The 19,154-nt window shown below is 42.3% G+C and overlaps 1 protein-coding gene across 1 annotated transcript in view; it reads left to right on the top strand.

Moving 5' to 3' along the window:
• Positions 1 to 4,829: 4,829 nt before the first annotated feature.
• Positions 4,830 to 19,154, top strand: part of iqsec2b (IQ motif and Sec7 domain ArfGEF 2b) — a 66,150-nt gene continuing 51,825 nt past the window's right edge. Inside the window, exon 1 of the mRNA XM_037684797.1 lies at positions 4,830 to 5,281. Within this exon, the coding sequence (XP_037540725.1) occupies positions 4,830 to 5,281 (452 nt within the window). The remainder of the gene's footprint in view (positions 5,282 to 19,154) is intronic.

The raw sequence follows: 19,154 nt of genomic DNA, 5'->3' as shown, positions 1-19,154 counted from the left end.
AGTTGCCGTCAGCTATATATATTTAGGTGTGTGTGTTTAAATTATATGTTAATAATATATATTGATGAGTAGTGTGAAATTTGATTCCCAGCTCAACATGTAAACAAAAACAAATCTAGGACCTGTCAATTCCATATATGAATGTTTTGTAAAAACGCTGCTTGAGCGTGTTTCCGATGCTCCCTTATACAAAAGAAATCAGCAAAAGATGCCAAAAAGGTATGCGCCAGACGTGCATATTTCCAGTACTGTTAATGTTGTGTATGTGGGGTTGGAATCCAACCATCTAGATTCCAGAGAGTGCTGTGCCCATCGTGCCACGTACCGTTGCCTTGGTAACAAACCATTTCATCTTAACCACTGACATTCTTTCTTACTGTAAAAATCATTTGCTCTGAGACGTCCAACACGAGAGATGGTGGGCCGTCAAGTAATTCCAGCCATGCCAAACGTAAGAAATTTCAAACAAGGAAAATCTTCAGAATATCTGATAAGGTAGCACATATTTTTTATGTTGCCCTCTTTTAAATAAACTCCTCTTATGATCAAAACTCATAGGAATAAAGTTGAACGCATACTGTGAGATGTTATTTTTCTATGAAATCTTTCAATATACTCAGGTTTTCTGATACTTTGCTCTATAGATAAGCCATTAGGAGGATAGGCAACAACAAGACCATTTTCATCACTCAAAGTGAACTTGCATTATTTAAACATCAAAAGCAATATTAAGTTATTACAGCAGCACTGGGAGACTCAAACTGTTGTTTGTTACACTTTATTTTATTTTTCTAGCTGTGCCCTCAGAAGGAATCAGATAGCTTGGCACGTCCACTTCTCTTGTTACAAATGAGTACAAATATACTGTATACTGTATTCTCCACCCTGTAATGACCGGACATTGGTAGCTCATGTGTAAGACTTGTTTTGTAATTTATTTTATTTTATTTTTTTAAGAATGAATGTTTAGATAAACTGTAAAGTGCAAATAAAGTGCTGAGCTACATTCCTCCAGTGGTCTTGGATGTTTTTCAGTCATTGCTTCTTTGAATGCCAGTGAGAGCCACATTAATGGACAGAAGGTGGCAGCAAAAATACAGATTGTACTTTTAAAAGTACATGAGATGGTATTTTGACAGGGTGAGGTGTGTCTGTACTGCAGCTATGTGTGTTTACAGATTGTAGATGAGGTGGACACTAAATGACTGATCAATCACGATATGTTTAGTGATCCAGGTAAATAACTTCCATCTGATTATTTTACACAGATCAGTTATCAAAACCAGCTCTCAGCATCACTGGTGTTTTCCATCCGGAGCAGAAATCGAAACAGTGAGGGTCTTGGAAAGGAGCAGGAGAATTTACCAGCGTTTCAGTTTGCACATATGAGCTCTTAAGCGCTGCCTCTAAAAATAACACACCGCTCTGAGGCCTGTTTCCCTCTCCTGTTGTTTATGAGCAGCATCCTTCTGTTCGAGTCAGCTCAGGTGCAAAATGCAGAAATAAATAGACAACAAAAAAGATGGAAGCCTCTGAGGAGCACACTCGAATCAAAACCGATCTAGATGTAAGTTTAGGTGATTTAACTGTGGAGGGATCTGCAGCCAACAGCAGCTGGACTGAAGCTCATCAAGCTGCAGTGACAGCATCAGGTTTCAAAATAAACATCTGTCAAAGTGCTCGTATGTGCAAAAGTTTTAGATCTATTTTACCTTCAAAGGTTTGAACTTTGGCTTTATTGCTCACAGAAAGAGATATGCTTTAAATTAGGACAAACACAATAAAACAAAACGTGGAATCTTCTTTTGTTGTTTGGCAGTATTTCAGGGAGTTTATAGCAGATGTGAGGGTTTTTACTTGTTGCTTTTTGTAGTACAGTGTTGCTTTAAAATGTAAGCTCCACATCAGAAACAGTTAAGATTTTTGATGTGAACTGAGTTATTCCTGAAGCACAAACGCAGCAGTAAGGGCAAAAACGGAACAAGTGTTTCACACAAATACCCAAACAGGGATCTTCAACAAACACAGAGAAGAAAATAAGAATAAAGAAAAACACAAAACAATTTTTGGGTGAAAATGCATTGTGGATACTATATGAGCTGAATGACTGCTGAAATTTGCAAAAGAAGCTAAAACGGAGTGGTTAAGTAGCAGAACGGTAGCTAAAAGCTAAATGAAGCAAAACTAGATATAGTCTGAGCCAAACCCAGCAAAAGGCTAGCTAAAAGCATCAAAATAGCAAAACAGCAGAAAGGAGTTAAAAGCAGCAAAAGGCTAAAACAAACAAAACACTTGCTACAAACCAAAAGAAGCAAAATACGAATCTACAAGCTAAAAGTACTAAAACATTAGCTCAAATGAATTATCCATCCATCCATCCATTTTCTTTACCCGTTTATTCCATTTTGGGTCACGGGGGTCGCTGGTGCCCATGTCCAGCAATCACTGTGCGAGGGGCGGGGTACACCCTGGACAGGTCGCAAGTCCATCACAGGGACACATAGAGACAAACGAGACAAACAACCATTCACTCTCTCACTCACACCTAGGGACAATTTAGAGTTATCAATCAGCCTAACATGCATGTTTTTGGTCTGTGGGAGGAAACCGGAGCACCCGGAGAAAACCCACGCACGCATGGAGAGAACATGCAAACTCCACCCAGAAGGCACCTGGACCGGGGTTTGAACCAAGGACCTTCTCGCTGAGAGGCAGCAGCTCTACCAGTTGCGTCACCGTGCTGCCCGCTCAAATGAATTATTAAAATTGAATAGTTTTCGTTTGATACTATTTCTGTTGTAACGTGATTCTTGGCCTGCCATTGTGTATCTGTTCCTCTCAAACCCAGCAGGTCGAAGCAGATGGACGCTTGTCCTGAGTCTGGTTCTGCTAAAGGTTTCTTCCTCATGAGGGAGTTTTTCCTTTCCACTGTCGCCTTCATGCTTGCTCAAGATGAGAGTTCAGCGACTGAGTTAAATTCAAAGTAGTCTGCTCCTCAGATAAATAATGTTAAATTGTTATTTTTATATATGAATGTTTCTGTTCAGTGTCCTGAGAAGACTTCTGTTGTGACTTGGTTCTATATATATATATATATATATAAACTGAATTGAATTCAAAGCTGAAATCAGGAACACTGCCAAGAAGTTAATAGCAAGACTAGCTAAAAGCTAACTGTCATAAAATGTTATAAAAGCAGCAAAGTGTTAGCTAAAACTAAAAGTAGTTGAGCTAAAAGCTAAAAGTAGCAAAAGACTAATGCTCCTGAGTGGCTGAAGGTTTTGATATATGAATGGCTAAAATAACACAAAACGATTGTGAAAACATCGAAAAGTGAAAAAAACTGTTCACATAAAAAGCAAAATAAACAAATAAGTAAAACAATCAGAAAATACATCAAAACAACCCAAGAACAAGATATTCCAAAAAGTATCAAATTTACTTTACTTTTCTTTCATTTTACATGCGATTTTCTATGTTGAGTGCACTCTTCAGTCTGTTTTCTGCGTGGGTTTCCTAATACTGACTGAGCAGTCTTGTTTTGTTTGCAGAAACATTCACATGTCTCGCCTGTCATCAAGCGTCAAAACAGATTTTTCATTAAAATCCAATGATCTTCGCAGTTAGGCTTTTATTGTGAAAGTATGTTACGGAAGTTACTTGTCGTCGACGTGACTTGACCATATTAGGATTTTGACGGTTCATGCGCTCGTGAGAAGAAGAAGCCGCGCGCGCTCCTCTGCAGTTCATCCTTCACGCGCACCTTCTCTCTCCCTCTGCGCCACCTCGGAGGAAAATCACCGGCCCGCGCTCAGACTCAAGACCCGAACCGGCCGAAGTCCAGATAAGTAGAACCGGGCCCTACTAGTTCATTTAGACCCGTTTCAGATTAGTGTCGAAGGCGGCAAAAGACAAAAGTGCAGTTTTAAAGATTCGGGCACGACCCCTGAGAAAATATAGTCCGGGTAGTTGTTGGGTGGCAACTTTTTATAGTAAAGAACAGTTCAAATTTTTTATTATTTTTATTTTTTGTTAACCTGAAGGGAAACAGAAATGTTCTCGGATGAAAGAAACGCGCACTTTCGGATGTGAAGTTAAATCTCCGGGATGTAGTTTTGGCGGCTGGCGGAGGGGAGCCTCTGGACTTGGGACATGAACTTTAACCTCTGCTCGCCTTAAAGACGCGGAAACATGGGTTGAAGGCGACATGACGGGCTGCGGGGACGTTCAGCGTCGGAGGGAGAAGCGTTTTCTGTGTTATGTAATGACTGACAGCGCCTGGTAAGTGATAAGTGATAAATCAAAACCATCATCACCTCCCCGTCACCCCCTTCCCCTGGAGCACGAGGAGGAGGAGCGCCTTAAAAAGAGGACTTGGGATTTAGTCGAGCCTCTAAAGATTTTGGGGAAATGTTTCTTTTTTTAAAAGTGGATCCTTGAGCTCTTAAAGTGTCAGTCATGGTGCCTCACACTCCTGACCTGCTCCATGCTGAAGCAAAAATGTCAAGGAATCAGAAAATCCTCTCAGTCGTCAGCTCCTTTCTGAACTCTGAAATGTGTTCAAGGCTTTGCAAAGTTTGCGTCCTCTACTAAGATGCTATCATAATGCTCATTTTTGCCCTCATCCCTAGGGAGATGTAGTCATTTTGAAACTCGTTGCCCCTTCTCATTTGTGACTTCCTGTTTCTGAACAACAAAAGTCTAGAGGTCACATTCAGTAGTCTTCGTTCGTCCCTCCCTCCCCCCAACTCATCAGGGCTGGTGGGGAGGGTGGATCTTGACCCTGTGGGGTCAAAACTGTAGCTGGTGGTGGTCAGCACACGCTCACCATGGAGTCCAGCCCAGAAAGCCCCAACCGGGCCGTGGAGTACCTCCTGGAGCTCAACAACATCATCGAGAGCCAGGCCAAGCTCCTGGAGACGCAGCGCCGGCGCATCGAGGAGCTGGAGGGCCAGCTGGACAGGGTCAGCCAGGAGAATCAGGATCTCAGGCATGAGGCACGTGGCCCACATACCACTGGGTCAGAAACGCCCGAGCAGAACCACAATCAGCCCCTGACGCTCCCCATCCATCATGGTGGTGGCAGCAACACGGGGAATGCAAGCACCTCCGCATCTCAGGTGACAATCGGGTCAACCACAACCCCGGGACCCAGCAGGGAGAGGAGGGGACACCCTAGGCTGACCCGAGGCCTCTCCTGCGGCTCCACCAACGCAGAGCGAGACCGGCTGGAACGCACCGACAGCACAGACACCAACACCAGTTCCACCTTACGCAGAAAGTAAGTCCACTTCTCACTTTCAGCTTTCACATTTTACCGCACCGTGTCAGCGATCCGGCTTAAGAAGCTCTGAATCACGAAGATGAGCGCAGTCTTCATGATACCTCAAATATGACGGAACAATTATACACTAAGATTACAACACAATCTGTCACAATATGACACAACATTATACACTGAGCCCACAGGCTGAGTGCAGGAACAGTCGAGTTATGAGTGCGCTTGTGCAAAGCTTCACCTAACTCTTCCGGGTCAAACGCCAGTGGAATTAAACATATTCAACAGATATAACCGATATACCGTTTTACAGACCCGGCCTATTTGCTCAAAACTGATTTGTGTTCAACTTTCCTTTAAGATCATAAGTGAGATTGTTCATTTATACCTTTGAGCTATTAATCTTTTGGTAGTTAGTACATGAGCATAAGTCCCAACCAGTTGCTGTATCTAGTAATATGGTAGGCGGCCAGCCTGAAATAATCAGATATTTTTAATATCTCGTGACTTGCTCAGTTTTCTTTCTGGGTAAGTGGAGATTAGAAGAATACATTTCAAACTGAACTGATGGGCTAAACAGCAATTAAAGCAATATTTATATTTTATTGATAATTGTATAAAATGATGCAACTCAAAATCATGAATAACAAATTTGTCACAAAACTATATTTTTACCAAAAGCTTCATTGCGCAGGCAGCATACGGTGGGGGCACCAGTTCCTCCTTCCCCAGTTTGCTGCATTTCAGACCCCTTGCTCGTCAAAAGTCCTTCAGTGCATTGACACTACAACGTTTGACATCATCCGGTGTTTTCTCTGCCATAATTTGCAAAAATCATCAGTAACTGAACTGATAAATGGGAGAGATGTGATGGCATGTGTCAGATCAGCTCTGTGGGTTTGTTTCTGTCGTGTCACCACTGACCCCATGTTGAAAACTACAAAATCGGTTATTCTAAAGGGACTAAAGCTTAGAGCAGGGATTTTCTTCATGATCATATTGAGTTATACTTTGTACCTAAGGCTGGTGGATTCTGGGTTAACTTTAAAGGGTTCGGCATATTTTCTTCAACCCTGCCTGCAGAGAGTCTAGTTTGTTAGAGGATTCTTACCACGTGAGTTGTGTGTAAGTGTGATTTCTGTCAGGAGAAGTTCAGGATTCGGGGTATGGGTCTTTTTTAATAGTTTTATGAGCTTACCGGACCAGAAAAGTTGTCCTTGTTTAAAATATCCTCCCATTATTTTCTAAACTACTTATTAATTATTACTAATTATTTACTTGTTTGTTTGTTTGTTATCTTCTTCACTTTGCACTCGGGGCCGTGGGGTCTTGCAACAGTTGCAGACAGAAGTATATGTCCACACGTTATTTTTTTTACTTTTAGTGATTTATTTGAACTGCTCTTTTTCCATGTTGGAATAATTACTCAACACACAACTTCAAAGAGTTTAAAAAAAGAATCGGGCACTCAAGTTTGAATTTATTGTGGATTTTCTCTAATCCATACAGCTTCAAGTATATACTGTACACAGAGTCACCTGAATCGCTTCATAAGTGGCGCTGAAGGGTCTAGGGTGTAATTTAACTGGATATTGATTGACTGCAGCTGATTGTTTCTCTTTGCCAGTGTACAAAGGATTGACCAATATTCAGAACATTAAGATATTCAGGAACAGCCCAAGTATGGCTGAGGCTCAGGCTTGTCATGAAGTGGAGGCCTCTCACTGGTGTATCTGTCCACAGTCAGGCCTATTTTACATCAACGTAAAGTGAGAGGGTTCCAAAAGATTGAACTACTGGGCCACAATAACACAAAGTGTGTTTGAAGGCATCAAGGTGAGGCATTCAAAACTAAAAGCACTGTACTAATTGTAAAGCATGGTGGTGGTAGCATCATGCTGTGGTACTGGTGCACAAAGTGGATGGAAGAGTAAATGAAGCGGGACTAATTAATCAACGTCACCTCAAGTCGACAGCTAGATGGCTGAAACACAAATGGGTGTTCCAACAGGAGAACGACACCAAACGCATCATGGCTGCATGGATAAATCAGCTGAAATTAAGCTTCTGAAATGGACTTCCCAAAGCCCCGACATCAACCCTGTTCATTTTTTTATTAATTTATTTTATTTGACCTTCATTTTACCAGGTAAAACGTTTGAGAACCAGTTGTAATTTACAAACAAAATTATGGATTATGTTTAAAAAAAATGGGTCTGTGCCAGAGAACCAACTACGTTAAATGAACTCTTCCAGTTCTGCTAAGGAGAGTGGTCAAAAGTCCAGACTGTAACACCAGAAGCCTGTTGATGGAGACAAATGTGTGGTCAATGTGCAAACAACTAAGAGCCATTAAACCAAATATTAGTTGGGATGCACGGATGTTATAATCTGACCCTGTATGATGTAGAATTAAATCACAATAAATTCAAACCTGTGCACATGGTTTTAAAAATCCTTGAAGTTGCATGCTGTGTTCCCTCTGTAAATAGTTCAAATAAATCTTTTAAAGTCCCAAATAATTTTAACATTCAAGTCCATCATGACTGTAGTAAACTTCTAACAGCAAATAAGTTTGTTTCGTTTTCGGCGTTCTAACTTAAAGCTGACCTGAATCCAGATCACGGCAAACGCAGCTTTGGCGGACAGCACAAGCATCTGTCCTTGCTTTTTACTTTAACCACACACCCTGGGATGGAGCCGGCTTTTGTTCTGGAAGCAGTGAGCCCTGTGAGTAGGCAGGAATTCATGTGGAAAAAGAACACGGTGAAATAAACTGTTGCGCTCTTTTAAAAAGGCATTTCTCCGAGCACAATCATCTCAGCAGTCATAAAAGGATCCTGTTCACCGTCTTGTTTTCTTATCGTCCCAGTCCTCTTTTCACTGATCGGTTCAGATTTACCCAAATCCCTGATCGATTAAAGCTGTCTTTTTTCTCCCGCCTCCCTAGAGAGGACTTAGTCATTAGGCAGAAGCACATATTAGTTATTTATGGGGGCGTTGAATGCAGTAATGAACAGCTACTGCAAATCTTCCTGATCCTTCCTTGTAAATTGTTTGCAGCAGTTGTGACTGACTTTGGAACCTGGCTCAGACGAGCATATCCTATTGAGTGTCACATTTAATATAGAGTCGTGCACTCAAGCCATATTGTCCCCGTCTGGCTGTGACTCAGCCTCGCCCAAAGAAGCCCGTTAGCTCCGGTCAGTGACAGTCCTCTCCCCCGTCTAATAATGGATCTGAGACAGAAACACAAACTTCTGCACCGGCGCGCTAAATGCAGCTCAGATCAGAGGGAAGAGACAGAAAGATGATGTGGAAGATGACACGGGGGAGGAAAGTGACGGGGCGACCTTACTCAGCATGCCTTGGTCTAAAAGAGAAAAAGGTGGAACACACACACTGACACGCCATCTGTCAACAGGCGAATGGAGGGGGGGGGGGGGGGGGCGCTTTTGTTTTTGTCCAATTAGTTTGACTTCCTCCAGCTGGAGTCCTCCTCCTCTGTGATCTGTGGCTCACGTAACCCTCAGTCCTGCTTTCAGTCTGCGTTTTATTAGTCATGCCTGTAGGAGCTGCATCAAAACAGAGCGGCATAGTCGTCCTTCTCCCAGCGGTGCGTTATAAACAGCTGTCCCAAATGCTCCCCCCGCCCGCCTCCGTTACATCCCTCCTGTGCTGTTAATGGCAGTGTGAACAATGGGAGTCTGCAGCCCCTGGGGCTGCAATGATATTTGATGTCGAGTCCTTCCCTGAAGAAGCAGCAGAGTTGAGGGCACTTGTGCAGCAGATGTTTTGTTGTTGTTATTTTGGGGAGGGCACGTGCTTCTTTATATAATGTGCGGTGTTAAGGCTGCAGAAGACACAAGAGATGAACTATTGTGACTAGAGGATAATTATTGCTTATTGTAAAATGGCAAAAGCGAACATTAAAGATTGTGTGTGTGTGTGTGGGGGGGGGGGGCATGTATCAGTCCTCAAAATCCCTCATGAACCACTGCATTGATTTTAATGAAACTTTTAGAAAGTAATCACAAGATGTAAAACTACAACTGATTTACTTTTGGAGCCAACCCAATTAATAATGACTGCCACATCTGCCACATGCTGTACATCTTTTTTTTGTTCCCACATGACCTGAATGTTTCTATGCAGCTACAATGACCCTGGTGTTGGTGTTGTAGGGGAAGAGACTTGACTTAAAGTCCAGAGGAGTTGATGCTTAGAGGAGTGTTATTACATAATGTGGAAAAAAGAAGAAAAACAAAAGGAATCTGTTCTTTTTCTCCTGCCTGACTGTCACAGTGGGAGTTTGTGTAATCTTTCATCCCTCCTTCCATCTCTTATCAAGCTGGACTCTCTTGACAAGTCTTCAACATTCATTTTGTTTCAATAATTCGGTTATGGGCTTTAGCTTTAGTTTTGGTTTGTCTCAATTTTTGTCTCCAAGTGACCCTCTGTCCCCTTCCCTTCCCCCCCACTTCAATCTTTCACGCTTTCACTCACATACCCACGTACGGTATGTACACTCACCCTCTCTCCCCCCTCGCTGGTTCTGTTTCCCACTGCTGCAGATATGACTCAGAGAAGCTGCAGAAATTAGCTTAGGTGCTATTCTTTTTCTCTTCAACTCTGAGCTCAATGGCTTATGTTCCCTTCCTGCATTTAACTGAAACCTGCTACTGTTGCAGGCTGAATATTATTTTGAAGGCTTTAATTGAAGCTTATTGACTCGTACTTATATTTCCTGTTGTAGCTTTGGTGCAAGTATGGAGAAAGAAAACTTGCCCCAAGCTAATGTGTGGGTAAACTCAGAGGAGCTCGTTCTGACCTGCTGCAAACATCTCGTGAGGATGTGATGGGAGGAATAGTCAGAGTACTCCATCATTTTCCAGAAGAAACACACACACACACACGGTGGATCTGATGATTTCTCTGGTTTTCACTTTTTGCATATTTGATTTATTGTTTGCCAAAAAATGAAAATATCACAATGGCGTTAATGATCCCAGTGATGCAGTTTAGCTTGACGTAAATTTAAATGATGGATGTATGTGTGTGTGTATGCATTTGTGGGTGTGTGTGTGTGGGAGGAATATATGTGGGTGGTTCGTTTTGCCTTTTAGCAAAGTGAGTGTTTATGGCACTTCATGCTGTGCCTGCAAAGAAATAAAATTGGTATTTATGTTCATTTGTGTTTAGCATACATTTACCGTCAATGCACTTTTTTCAAATATCTCCAAATTCTAGTGTCCACAGATTTTTGTTTCTAAATAATTATACATGCCACAGATGAGCTAATAATGTTTTCAGTTTGATTTATTTTGTCAGAACAGTGTCATGTCGTCCAAACTGTGAGGGCTTTGCTTATTTTTTGGCAGCGACTGGTAAATTTACAGCTAAAAAGGAGACGAAGGCCCAAAATAGAAGATGTCATTTGAGCAGACAGACGAGCTTCTTGAATGACTTGGAAATTCTTGGTGAATTGCTCAGTTTTAGCATCTCCGACACGCTCCGCACTTGAGTTTGAGGCGGCAAATGTTTTCTGCTCATTATGTAGTTTCATCACTTGTCTGTCTGCGTTTATCCTAAGCGGTGAGAAAACAAGTGAATAGCTGTGATAGCTGTGATGTAAAGCTTTTTCACTGTAAGTGAAATGTTCTTGGAGCGGGAGGGTTGTGAAAGACACATTATAGTTGCTGTGGAAACCAAAAAAAAAAAAAAGTGGTGGGGGTGAAGCTGGCCTCAAGACAGTTGCATTATTACATTTCGTTTGTCCTGCTCCTCCACCTCCCTGCTGCTTCCTATCACCTACATCCTGATCCTGAAACTTGCCTCCTTCTCTGTTCAGCTCTTCTTGTCATTTGTATATTTGCAGCATAATTTTCTGCTTTTGTTTTACGTTTTGATTTTTGTATACAGGACAGCTGTGTGCAGATAACCACTGAGCTCCAACAACCAGCCGTGGTCAATGAGAACTCGGATTAGGGGGTCTTGGTTTGTCATTAGTGAGGAGGGCAGAAGCTGCTGCTCAGTCAGTAGTTGAGCACATACATCTGTGTGTGTGTGTGTGTGTGTGTGTGTGTGTGTGTGTGTGTGTGTGTGTGTGTGGTGGTGGTGGTGGGGGGGGGGGCTCTGAGACCTTAAACACCCATAAGAAAAAATTATAACACCATGCAGTGAATTGATCACTGATCATGTTGTCTTAAGTCAAGAGGACCAGTAAGGTATACGCTGAGTATTTTAGACAGTGACAGTATCTATAAATCTACTATTTATGACCTCATACTAATCTGCCCCTTTTTATACAGGTTTTAAATTATTTAAAGATTTTGCACACATTATCAATAAGAGCGCTGGTTTCTGTATTAGAACTCCATCATTAATTCCTTTAGATAATGTTATTAAACGGCATGGGATAATTTTTCATTGTTATGCTGATGATACACAGTTATATTTGTCCATGAAACCCAGTGAATCCAATCAGCTACTCCGACTACAAGCATGTCTTAAAGACATAAAAACATGGATGACCCTAAATTTTCTGCTGTTGAACACAGATAAGACTGAGGTTTTAGTTTTTGGACCTGAGCATCTTGGGAATAAATTTTTCAGTCTTTCGTCCTCCTTGGATGGCATTAATCTGGCCTCCAGTTCTAATGTTAAAAATCTTGGTGTTATTTTTGATCAGGACATGTCTTTTATCCCCCATATTAAAAACGTTACTAGAACCGCCTTCTTCCACCTGCGTAATATCACAGAAATAGAAACATCTTATCTAAAAATGATGCAGAAAAATTGGTTCATGCATTTGTCAGGTCTAGACTGGACTATTGCAATGGTTTATTATCTGGATGTCCAAATACTTCTTTAAAACGTCTTCAGTTGATCCAAAATGCTGCTGCCAGAGTCTTAACTGGAGTTAGTGGGAGAGATCATCTCTCTCCAGTTTTAGCTTCTCCCCATTGGCTCCCTGTCAAATCCAAAATTGAATTCAAAATCCTACTTCTAACCTACAAAGCTCTCAACAACCTAGATCCATTTTATATTAGAGATCTTATTGTTCCAAATTTTCCTAACCAAGCACTCCGCTGTCAGACCGCAGGCTTACTTGTGGTTCCTAGAGTTTCCAAAAGCAGAATGGGAGGAAGATCTTTCAGTTATCAGGCTCCTCTCTTGTTGAACCAACTTCCAGTTTCTGTCTGTGAGGCTGACACATTGTCCAGTTTAAGACTGGGATTAAGACTTTCCTTTTTGATAAATCCTATAATTAGGGTTGGCTTGTTATGCTATCTTAAGCTTAGACTACTAGAGGACAAATAGACCTCATTTCTTTAAATGATTTGCTAAAATTGAATAGTTTTCATTTGATACTATTTCTATCTTAACATGTGATTCTTGACCTGCCATTTGTATCTTTTCCTCTCAAACCCAGCCAGTCGAAGCAGATAGCCGCTTGTCCTGAGACTGTTTCTGCTAAAGGTTTCTTCCTCATGAGAGTTTCCTTTCCATTGTTGCCTTCATGCTTGCTCAAGATGAGAGTTTTGCGATGGAGTTAAATTCAAAGCAGTCTGCTCCTCAGATAAAGTCTTAAATTACTATTTTTATATATGGATGTTTCTGTTAACTTATTTTTACATATGAATGTTTTTGTAAAGTGCCCTGAGACGATTTCTGTTGTGACCTGACACTATATAAATAAACTGAATTGAATTGAATTACAAATCTTAGTATTGTTGAAATATTATAATTTAAGTAACACTAACAAAATCTGTTTTTATTCTTTTTTTTATGTCAGTGAAAGACAAAGGTGGACAATTATGGTTTTGCCACATTTGTGTGTTCATAACTTTTATGGACAGAATTTTTCGGTGCAGTCAGGGGCTGGAGGGATTCCGGTTCAATGGCCCCAGGATTTCATCTCTGCTGTTTGCAGATGATGTGGTCCTGTTGGCGTCATCGTGCCGTGATCTTCAGCTCTCAATGGAGTGGTTCGCAGCCAAATGTGAAGTGGCTGGGATGAGAATCAGCAACTCCAAATCTAAGGCCATGGTCCTCAGTCAGAAAAGGGAGGATTACTCTCTTCAGGTCAAGGGTGAGGTTCTGCCTCAAGTGGAGGAGTTCAAGTATCTTGAGATTTTGTTCATGGGTGAGGGAAGAATGGAGCGTGAGATTGAAAGATGGATTGGTGCACGATCTGCAGTACTGTGGACTCTTTGCCGGTCTGTTTTGGTGAAGAGGGAGTTGAGTTGTAAGACAAAGCTCTCTGTTTACCGGTCAGTCTATGTTCCTACCCTCACCTATGGTCACGAGCTCTGGGTAGTGATTGAGAGAATGAGATTGTGGATACAGGTGGTTGAAATGATTTTCCTCTGCAGGGTAGCTGGACTCTTAGAGATAGGGTGAGAAGTTAATTTATCTGGAAGAGACTCAGAGTAGAACCGCCTCTCCTCCACATCGAGAGGAGCCAGTGGAGGTGGTTCAGGCATGTCTGACTGCAGGAGACCCTGGGGAAGAGCCACAACATGTTGGAGAGACATATGCTGCTTTTGCATTAGTACCGGTACAGCACGGTTCGACTCAGCTCGGCACGGTTTCAAGGCCTTTCCACTAGTAACGGTACGTAGAACCGATCCCTTTTTTCAGAACCCTTTTCTCTGTGGTTCCAAGTGGGCCGAGCTGGCACCAAAACGTAACGTTAGAACATGGTCGGTCACTGATTGGTCAGGGGGTGGAGTCACTGGGGCTTTGAGAAAAATTTTCTCAACACGAGATCCGCCATTTGCAATTACCGGTACTCGAACTTGAGGAGGGACTGGACCTATTTTAAAGATTTTAAATACAATAATGACAACACCGTGGTCTAATGCTGAAGTGCAGGTGATTTTTGTGCTTGGTGGCCGACGACAAAATTCAGAGCAAGTTAGATGGAGCTCCGCCAGTCATCTCCACCGGATCCTCCTCAGGTCGTGCAGGGCGTCATCTGCCCAGCTCCGAGCTCCGCTGGTCACCGCAGAAGATCCTCTGTGCTGTCGAATTGGGGCTCGGGCTCCGGACCCCGGCCTTCCGTGCTCTGCGGGCTCCGAGCTCGCTGGTCACCGCGGAGGATCATACGAGCTGCTGACTTGCAGAAGACCAATGCCCGGACCCCGGCCTTGCGTGCTCATGAAAGCCGAACCCCAATCCCGGCAGACGGGCGGACCGGGAAGGGTCTGAGATGGAGGGTGGAAACGATTTTTAAAAACATTTTATGTACAAACCGGATTCCAAGAAAGTTGGGACACTAAACAAATTGTGAATAAAAACTGAATGCAATGATGTGGAGATGGCAAATGTCAATATTTTATTTGTAATATAACATAGATGACAGATCAAAAGTTTAATCTGTGTAAATATAACATTTTAAAGGAAAAATATGTTGATTCAAAATTTCACAGTGTCAACAAATCCCAAAAAAGTTGGGACAAGTAGCAATAAGTGGCTGGAAAAAGGAAATTGAGCATACAACGAACAGCTGGAAGACCAATTAACACTAATTAGGTCAATTGACAACATGATTGGGTATAAAAAGAGCTTCTCAGAGTGTCAGTGTCTCTCAGAAGCCAAGATGGTAAGAGGATCACCAATTCCACCATTGTTGCGCAGAAAGATAGTGCAGCAATACCAGAATGGTGTTACCCAGCGTAAAATAGCAAAGACTTTTAAGTTATCATCATCAACCGTGCATAACATCATCAAAAGATTCAGAGAATCTGGAACAGTCGCTGTGCGTAAGGGTCAAGGCCGTAAAACTCTACTGGATGCTCATGATCTCCGGGCCCTTAAACGTCACTGCACCTCAAACAGGAATGCCACTGTCAAGGAAATAACAGAATGGGCTCAGGAATACTTCCAGAAAGCATTGTCAGTGAACACAATCCACCGTGCCATCTGCCGTTGCCAGCTGAAACTCTACAGTGCAAAGAGGAAGCCATTTCTAAGCAAGCTCCACAAGCTCAGACGTTTGCACTGGGCCAGGGGTCATTTAAAATGGAGTGTGGCAAAATGGAAGACTGTTCTGTGGTCAGATGAGTCACGATTTGAAGTTCTTTATGGAACACTGGGACGCCATGTCATCCGGACCAGAGAGGACAAGGATAGCCCAAGTTGTTCTCAACGCTCCGTTCAGAAGCCTGCATTACTGATGGTATGGGGTTGCATGAGCGCTTGTGGCATGGGCAGCTTGCATGTCTGGAAAGGCACCATTAATGCAGAGAACTATGTTCAGGTTCTAGAACAACATATGCTCCCATCTAGACGTCATCTCTTTCAGGGAAGACCCTGCATTTTTCAACACAATAATGCCAGACCACATTCTGCAGCAATCACAACATCATGGCTATGTAGGAGAAGGATCCGGGTACTGAAATGGCCAGACTGCAGTCCAGATCTTTCACCTATAGAGAACATTTGGTGCATCATAAAGAGGAAGGTGAGACAAAGAAGGCCCAAGATGATTGAACAGTTAGAGGCCTGTATTAGACATGAATGGGAGAGCATTCCTATTTCTAAACTTGAGAAACTGGTCTCCTCTGTCCCCAGACGTCTGTTGAGTATTGTAAGAAGAAGGGGGGATGCCACACAGTGGTAAAAATGGACTTGTCCCAACTTTTTTGGGATTTGTTGACGCCATGAAATTTGGAAACAGATTTTTCTCTTAAAATGATACATTCTCTCAGTTTAAACCTTTGATCTGTGATTTATGTTCTATTCTGAATAAAATATTAGATGTTGGCACCTCCACATCATTGCATTCAGTTTTTATTCACAATTTGTTTAGTGTCCCAACTTTTTTGGAATCTGGTTTGTATAAAGAATGTATTTTTTTTTACCAGTGAAGATTAAAAAAAATAAATAAACAGTGCTGGCTTTATCATGAAATCCTGTTTTCACTTTGACTATTAAATAATCTGTTAAAGTTAATTCAGCTGAAAAATCATAAAAAGACACAAAATTATTGGATCTCTCAGGAGTATTTCCCTCAAACATGTTTAAAGAAGACATGCAGCCTTTAGTTCAACTTTATTCTAACCCACAGATGTACAAATCACAAAACAAGAATTAAACTTTAAAGCAAAGCTAAAAAAAAAAAGAGAGAATCATTAGCTGTAAAGTTACAGCTGATTAACCTTTGTAGTCAATTAGATTTAAGATGGCTGCCACAGCCAACTGACCTTTAAAAACCCTGAAAAATTGCTATAATTGCTCAGTCAGTTTTACAGATATTAAGCTAAGTTTTGTTGTGGTAGTAGCTGAGACTGATTCCCAAAATATATTTAGAGCATTAACAGATTAGGCAAGATCTTGTTTCAAAATTTTCAGTAAACTTTTAGTCCACTCTCTGCCTGTTAGCAAAAACTCATGAACAAATGGACAGATTGTAATTAAACTTTTAGGGGGGGGAAAATATTTGATTGACTACAACTGTAGCCAATCAATCTTAGTAAACACAAAAATGGCTATAATTCAGATATAATATTTCCTTGACTGATGAAACCTTCCGGATCGAAGGCGAAACGTTTCAGCACAAAGAAAAATAAACTGTCCAGATGACCTGACTGAAAAATGTTGGATTTTATACCTGGATTATTGAGCATAGACTTTGTTGTATAATTCAGACAGTTTTACAAATATTGATCTAGATTTTGGTGTGGTAGTAGCTGAGAATCATTCTCAAAACATACTCTTAGAATGAACTTGTATGATGTGCATAACATTCTTTACAGGGTTGGACCCAAATGGCCACATAGCTGTCTATTCTCAACTAAAGATGATCACATACCAAAACTGGCATAAGAGGCGGTCGATGATATTCCTTCCATCAAGGAGTACTAGGCTTTCAGTTCTAATGATTCTTTATATAGTTGGACATGTATGTGCTCTGGGGTCCTGCAGCACTTGCTGCACCCCTACTTTCCACAGCCTTGACTTAACATGAGTTCAGCTCAGAACGGACTTTTGATGAACACGCTTCTTGTCTCCCCCAGCTGTTACACCATCCCTTTTGTTCCATCTCCTCCGTTTCGATGCGGATTAAGTGGCACTTTTGAGGCGGGATGTTTGTCAAACACTCGTGCGCGTTCTTCAGAGCAGAATATGGATACTGGTTACCGTGGGAACGCTGCGAGCTCTTCTGTGAAGAACTCTGTGGGCGAGAGACACAGAATAGAGAGATAGAGAGAAGTGAAGAGAGGGTAGGAGTGAGAGCAGAAGAGCAGGGTGAAAGGCAGAAGCAGGTTTGGGTGGCGGCGCGAGGGGGACGTAGGGGACGCATCGAAGACAGATGAGCGTCGAAACAGTTTGCTTATCGGAGGTTACAGGTTGTTCGTCTCCGATAAGTCGAGGCCGTAGTTAGTCATGCTTCATAGCTGAGATCTATTTCAGTCTTTTACAGAGTTTCCCTTCAGAGATCCACAGGAATATCATTTTCATGTTTCACTCCTCCTGTGCCACCCACGCCACCTTTAAATGAAGTTCTAATTGTTCTTCATTTGGGTGAGTCATCCAGTTGAATTGGAGCACCTTTCTGCTGTGCACACACATGCACACACAGACTCACAGGGCCCAGCAGGTGACCTGGTGTGTAGTCGAGTTGTAACTGTAACTGCGGCCCCTCCTCGTGCTTTCCTGTGCTTTTGCCTGGCACTCAGCGCCGAACGCCCACACAGGCAGCCAGCCCGCACTGTTGCCAAGCAGCAGGAGACTCACATCTTAGTGGTGGAAAACCAGTGAGGCTGGTTGTGGAAGAGCTGGTGGAAGTGGTTGGGGGAGTTAAAAAAAAAAAACTGACTTCACTTCATGCTACAGAGCAGCAAACATCTTTGTTTGTCAGCTGGAGTCAGGTGGGTCACACACTGGAGGTGGGATGACGCAGTGCGCTCCCACACTCTTCTTTCACAGACAATAGTGAAAATGAAATGGTGAAAAGATGCGGGCATCTCCGACACATGGATGGAAATGGTTCTGAAACGTGCCTCGTTGTATGTGAACCTGCCACGGGAGTGCAGCTCCCACTCTCCTTGCTTGTCTATACATAGACCCTCACCTACACTGTGACTCGACACCCCCATGCCACCGCTCAGGTTGGAGAATCCAGCTGCAACTACCTGTTTCTCCCCACACACACCCCTCCTGTCCACCTTACCCCATTCATCTTGATTATTTTCACCCCTGCCCTCCTCTGTTTTCCACATCTCCCACTCTCATTTTTCTCCCTCCTCCCACTCTTCTTCCTCTCACCTTCTAAAGACTCACTACTTTAAATACAAACCACCTCACACGTTGTCCTAAAGGACCACTTCAGCCTTTCTTTTTCCGTCTCATCTCTTGTTTTGTCCACAATTTTTGACCTGCGGTGCTTGATTCATATCTTGATCTCATTACCTCGTCTGTATATGGGAATGCTTTCACATAATAAAAGATATGTGCATAGTAAGATTGTGTGTGTGGGTAGTACGTGTGTTTAGTTTTTCTTGGAGTAGTACACAAAGAAGCCTGTTTGTTTTCTTACAACGTGCAGAGATTCAGGGGTATCCGTTCATAAAAATTAGAAATCCAATTTCTAGATGAGGCTGTCAACAGTTGCCTCACTGGGGGATACTTCAACAGGAGACATTAGTTGCTGCTGTTCAAACACAAATCCTGGCTGTGTGCTACCACACTGTGTAAGAGCATAGCTAAGTCTTACATAATGACTCCCTTGACTCTCTCTACATCTTCATCCAAAGCTGAACAGGTCAACGGGTTTATTTATTCAGAGGGTTTCACTTCTCTGGATTACAGAGATCCAACAAAAAGAAACTACTGAGACACGGGTCGCATCTTGTCGATATTTGTA

The sequence above is a fragment of the Nematolebias whitei genome, chromosome 11, assembly GCF_014905685.2.
Source record: "Nematolebias whitei isolate Nwh7 chromosome 11, NemWhi1, whole genome shotgun sequence".
Lineage (NCBI taxonomy): Eukaryota > Metazoa > Chordata > Actinopteri > Cyprinodontiformes > Rivulidae > Nematolebias > Nematolebias whitei.
Note: the sequence above shows the minus strand (reverse complement) of the source record. Positions and strands in the feature narration are given on the sequence as shown.